The 5388-nt window shown below is 64.3% G+C and overlaps 2 protein-coding genes across 2 annotated transcripts in view; one reads left to right on the plus strand and one right to left on the minus strand.

Annotated features, from left to right (window-relative positions):
- Positions 1–13: 13 nt before the first annotated feature.
- Positions 14–4069, plus strand: MCM7 (minichromosome maintenance complex component 7; the record flags this gene model as incomplete). Its single annotated transcript, XM_025211101.1, has 13 exons — positions 14–202; positions 282–406; positions 514–694; positions 819–956; positions 1084–1233; positions 1339–1453; positions 1633–1764; positions 1899–1982; positions 2177–2570; positions 2642–2725; positions 2837–3005; positions 3466–3575; positions 3655–4069. Coding segments are annotated over 13 exons (2073 nt in total), but the record flags the coding sequence as incomplete, so codon positions are not given.
- A 9-nt stretch (positions 4070–4078) lies between these two features.
- The window catches only part of COPS6 (COP9 signalosome subunit 6), a 1729-nt gene continuing 419 nt past the window's right edge, over positions 4079–5388 (minus strand). The window contains exons 3-9 of the mRNA XM_014522717.1: positions 5271–5359; positions 5104–5166; positions 4949–4996; positions 4752–4866; positions 4525–4617; positions 4352–4452; positions 4079–4258 (exon numbers count right to left, since the gene is read on the minus strand). Of these exons, the coding sequence (XP_014378203.1) occupies positions 4118–4258; positions 4352–4452; positions 4525–4617; positions 4752–4866; positions 4949–4996; positions 5104–5166; positions 5271–5359 (650 nt within the window). The 3' untranslated portion in view covers positions 4079–4117. The remainder of the gene's footprint in view (positions 4259–4351; positions 4453–4524; positions 4618–4751; positions 4867–4948; positions 4997–5103; positions 5167–5270; positions 5360–5388) is intronic.

Raw genomic sequence — 5388 nt, forward strand, 5'->3', positions numbered from 1 at the left:
GGGTTGCCCCCGCCTTGCTGACTCCTCCCCCCTGCAGGTGGCGCTGGCGCAGCGCGAGCAGGTGGCGCTGTATGTGGACCTGGACCACGTGGCCGAGGACGAGCCCGAGCTGGCCGAGGCCGCTTGCGAGAACTCGCGGCGCTACGCCCGCCTCTTTGCCGATGCCGTCCACGAGTTGCTGCCTGACTACAAGGAGCGCGAGGTGAGGCCCGGGCAGTGCGGGGGCAGCAGGCGCTGCCAGGGGGCCCCGGCCCTGCACTGACGGTGCCGTGTCCCCACAGCTGACGCATAAAGATGTGTTGGACGTCTATCTCGAGCACCGGCTGATGCTGGAGCAGCGTGGCCGTGACGCCGGTGAGACCCATGGCCCCCAGAACCACTACCCGCCCGAGCTGCTGCGACGTTTGTGAGTGTCCCTGCGTGCACCGCCCGCCCAGCCCCCTGCTCCCGCCCCTGCCCTCTGCTCCTCCGCGCTCTCTCCCCTGCCCGCTCTGATGGCGTCTGCCCCTGCAGTGAGCTGTACTTCAAGGCCCCGTCGAGCGCAAAGCCACGCGTGATCCGGGACGTGAAGGCCGACAGCATCGGGAAGCTGGTGACCGTGCGTGGCATCGTCACCCGTGTAGCCGAGGTCAAGCCCATGATGGTTGTGGCCACGTACAGCTGTGACCAGTGTGGGGCCGAGACCTACCAGCCCGTGAGTGCCTCTATGGGAAACTGTGAATGGGCCAGCTGGGCCCTCATGGGTCATGGCAGGTCTCACTGCCTGCCCTAGGCTGGATCTGCCCCTCCCACTGACCCGCTGTCTTCTCCTCCCCCAGATCCAGGCTCCAACCTTCATGCCGCTGATCATGTGCCCCAGCCGTGAGTGCCAGACGAACCGCTCGGGCGGGCGTCTGTACCTGCAGAGCCGTGGCTCTAAGTTCATCAAGTACCAGGAGCTCAAGATGCAGGAGCATGTGAGTGGAGCTGGGACCCCCTTAGGTGTCTGTGAGGCAGGGGGTGGGGGCTGGCCCCCCCCCCCCCCCCCCCCCCCCCACTTCCCCCCCCCCCCCGTGCTGACCTTGGCTTCTCCACCGTGGGCAGAGTGACCAGGTGCCAGTGGGGCACCTCCCGCGCTCCATCAGCGTGGCTGTGCAGGGTGAGAACACGCGGCTGGTGCAGCCTGGCGACCACATCAGTGTCACCGGCATCTTCCTGCCCCTGCTGCGGTCTGGCTTCCGGCAGATTGCCCAGGTGAGGCCCCACAGGCTGGGTCGGGTCTGGGGGTCCGTGCCTGCCTCTTTGGTTGCCGGGGGGGGTCCCACGGTGCCTGATGCCTTCTATCGTGCTGCACCACAGGGGCTGCTGTCAGAGACGTACCTGGAGGCGCACCACATTGCCAAGATGAACAAGAGCGAGGAGGACGAGGTGGCGCCCGCAGAGCTGAGTGAGGATGAGCTGAGGCAGATCACTGGTGAGCTCCAACCCCACCAGTAGGGGCGCTGCTGGGGTGGGGGGGGGCAGGGGCACAATGCCCTGACCCCCTTTTGTGGGAAGGGGTGGTTGAAACCCCATAAGGTGCTGGGTTGGGGGAGTCGTGCACTCCCCTCTCCCAGCACTGATCAACTCCCCACTCCTTCACCACTTCCCCAGAGGAGGATTTCTATGAGAAGCTGGCAGCCTCTATCGCCCCCGAGATCTATGGTCATGAGGATGTGAAGAAGGCCCTGTTGCTGCTGCTGGTGGGGGGCGTGGAGCGCAGCCCCCGTGGCATGAAGATCCGCGGTGAGGCATGGGACGGGGCTGGGGGCAGAGCCTTGGCGCTCGGGGGTGCTCAGGCATGTGAGGGGCATGGAGCTGCTTGCTGGCCCCCACAGTGCCTCTCGTGGGACATCTCTGACTTAGCCGCCCCCTCCCAGGGAACATCAATATCTGCCTGATGGGTGACCCTGGTGTGGCTAAGTCCCAGCTGCTGTCTTATATTGACCGCCTGGCACCACGCAGTGAGTATTGCCCGCATGTATGGGCACCCTGTCCTCCTCCCCCCTGGGCTGTGTGGGAGCCTGGCTGTGATGCCAGGGGGATGCAGCCCCTGGAGAGGGCAGGGGATGTGGCTTTGTCACAGCAGGCCCCTGGGCCTGGCAGCATCCAGCCCTCCTGTGTCCAGCCCGTGTCACACCCTGTACCCCCCCCCCAGGCCAGTACACGACGGGACGTGGGTCATCGGGCGTGGGGCTGACGGCGGCAGTGCTGCGGGACCCGGTGTCAGGGGAGCTGGCGTTGGAGGGGGGCGCACTGGTGCTGGCTGACCGTGGCGTGTGCTGCATCGACGAGTTTGACAAGATGCTGGAGAGCGACCGCACGGCACTGCATGAGGCCATGGAGCAGCAGAGCATCTCGGTGGCCAAGGCAGGTGTCCAGGCCACGCTCAATGCCCGCTGTGCCGTGCTGGCCGCTGCCAACCCGGCCTATGGGCGCTATGACACGCGCCGCAGCCTGCAGCACAATTTGGCGCTGCCGCCCGCTCTGCTTTCCCGCTTCGACCTGCTCTGGCTGCTGCAGGACCGACCCCACCGTGACAATGACCTTCGGTAAGGGTCAAGAGAGCTGGGGGTGGGGTGGGAGCGGGGCTTGGTGGGTGTCTTGACTCATGTCTTTTTAGCCTGGCCCAGCACATCACTTACGTGCACCAGCATAGCCGGCAGCCACCTTGCACCTACCAGCCGCTCGACATGAAGCTGATGAGGTGAGAAATGTCCCATCCCAGCCTGGTCTTGTCTCTGGGGGCCTGGATGCCTGGGCTTCTGTGGAGCTCCCCTTCCCTAGGTAACCTTCCACCCCTCCCATGCCCCTGCAGGCGCTACATCAGCATGTGCAAGCGGCGGCAGCCGGCTGTGCCCGAGGCACTGGCTGACTACATCACAGCTGCCTACGTGGAGATGCGGAAAGAGGCTTGGGCCAGCCCAGACGCCACCTTCACCTCGGCCCGCACCCTGCTGGCCATCCTGCGTCTTGCCACCGCCCTGGTGAGCCGGGGTGCACGGGGGGGGGGGGCAGGGAGCCCAGCTTAGCTCGGCCCAGCCTCTCACGGCATCCCAGGGCTAAAGTGCTTGCAGTGCAGGTAGCTGGCGCTGGCGCTACTGCAGTGTGGGGGCTTGCAGCTCTGGGGAGCCCCTGGCAATGGGGGCCAGGCACAACTGGGATGACCCCCAACATGAGCATATGTACGCAGAGCAGATCCTGTCCCTAGGGCACATGCTCACACACATCTGGGTCCCCCTTGAGCTGCGGTGGCTCCAAAGTGCTGTTCGTGCAGGTAGTGTGTGCAGCCATCTACTGCCGGGCAGCACTTCCCGAGCCCCCGCGGCCGCACTACTGGACCCAACCCACGTCTCCAGCCCAGCCCAGGCAGCATGCACTGGCCCCAGGCACTGGGGGTCATGGGATAGGACTGGGTGCTGACGAACCCCCCCTCGCTGCCCCCAGGCCCGGCTGCGGCTGGTGGACGTGGTGGAGAAGGAGGACGTGAACGAGGCCATGCGGCTTATGGAGATGTCCAAGGACTCGCTGTTGGGCGACCGTGGGCAGCAAGCCAAGTGAGTGCAGGGGGCCTGAGTGGGCTGGGAGGCCCCCGACCCTGTCTCCCTGATGTCTGACACCTACCTTGCCCCCCAGGCCGCAGCGGGCAGCAGATGCCATCTTTGCAACAGTGCGGGAACTGGCGGGTGCAGGCCGGACTGTGCGCTACGCAGAGGCCGAGACGCGCTGTGTGTCCCGCGGCTTCACCCCTGCTCAGTTCCAGGCTGCACTGGACGAGTACGAGGAGCTCAATGTGTGGCAGGTGAACGCTGCCCGCACTCGCATCACCTTCATCTGAGCCCCACCCGAGGACAGCAGCCCCGCAGCTCTGCCTGGGGGCTCCCTGTTATTTTACTGCATTTTTCCTGAGTCGCTTTCTAATAAACCTGTTTTTGCTGTAACCGCTGCCTGTTGGGGACACGACACCTGTGTCTGGGGGCAGGAACCTACCCCTCCATGCAGCAGCTCCCAGGGATCAAGATCCCTTCTCTGCCCCCCCAGCAATGAGCAGAGGCATGGGTCTCCAGCGGGGATTTATTGAGGGGGGTGCAGGAGTTGGTCAGAAGAAGAGGCCGCGCATGCGGCGCCCAATTCCCTGACGGTCGTAGAGGACATTGAATTTGTTGACAAACTGGTTCATGGTGTTGCAGGTCTTCGTGATGGTGCCGAGGTAGGCCATAAGCCCCACATCATTGCATTGCTGTGGGGGGGGTGGGGGTTAATGACATTCCTGCATGGAAAAAGACGTGCCCCCCCCCCACAATTCCCCTTTCCATCCCCCACAAACACTCACGTCGTAGAAGTCAGTCTTGAACTTGTCAGTGCTGAGCACGGGCAGGCAGTGACACAGAGCGTAGGCCTCGCGCAGGATCTCATGGTTGAAGGGTACCTCACCTGGGGGGGCAGGGAGTGGTCAGAGGGGGGGCAGGGGCAAGGGTGTGGGTGGGGGTGGTGCCAGGGCCTCACTTGCCTCTGAAGCCTTGACATACTCAAGGATGAGGCGCACACGACTGTGCAGCATCTTGATGGCACTGTGCTGGGCAATCAAGTGTTCGGCCACTGTGGAGAGGAGCCAAGAGTCAGGGTGGGGTGGCTGGGGCCCTGTCTCTGCCCCCCACCACTGTGGATCTCATCCAGCATGGGTCTCCCTACCCTGCACCCTTAGGGATGTGGGTCCAGCCTCCCCCACACACCAGTTGAGTTTTCCCCGCTGCCCGTGGCTGTCATGCGGGCAACGTGGTCCACGCCGATACGTTCTGCCTCTTCTGTGGCCAGTGTGTAGGTCAGCTCTGCGAACAGCATTGTGGCCTGGAGAGAGAAGGGGGCATCAGGGACACCCGGACCCTGACTGCGGACTGGGGCGGGGGGCAGGGTGCTAGGGAGGACCGACCTCTCCGTTGATGATATCTATGACGGATTCGAAGACACTGACAGGCAGCTGTGGGGTAGATGGAGACCAAGCGTGAGATGCACCCAGCTCAGGCCGGGTCTTTCCCTTGCAGGGGCAAGACCTCTCCTGGGGGCAGGGAGGAGGGAACCACTCACATCCGTGTGCTTGGTCATGGGGTTCAGCTTCAGGAACAAGGGGCTCTCAATGATCTCACAGACCTGGGGAGAGTAGGCAGGGTCAGCACAAGGGAGGCCAGGAGCCCCGGATGCCTGGGTTGCTCATGGCCTGGAAGCACCAGGCTGGGGCCCACACGAGCTCTTACCTGCTTGTGGACGTGGATGTCAGACTGGTCCGGGGGGCCGCCCGTTGTGTACCAGCCCAGGAACTCCATGTCCTTGAAGACCTGCTTGACTGCAGGACACGGACAGAGCTGTGGGCAG

This window comes from Alligator sinensis, unplaced genomic scaffold, assembly GCF_000455745.1.
Source record: "Alligator sinensis unplaced genomic scaffold, ASM45574v1 scaffold553_1, whole genome shotgun sequence".
NCBI classification, from domain to species: Eukaryota; Metazoa; Chordata; order Crocodylia; family Alligatoridae; genus Alligator; species Alligator sinensis.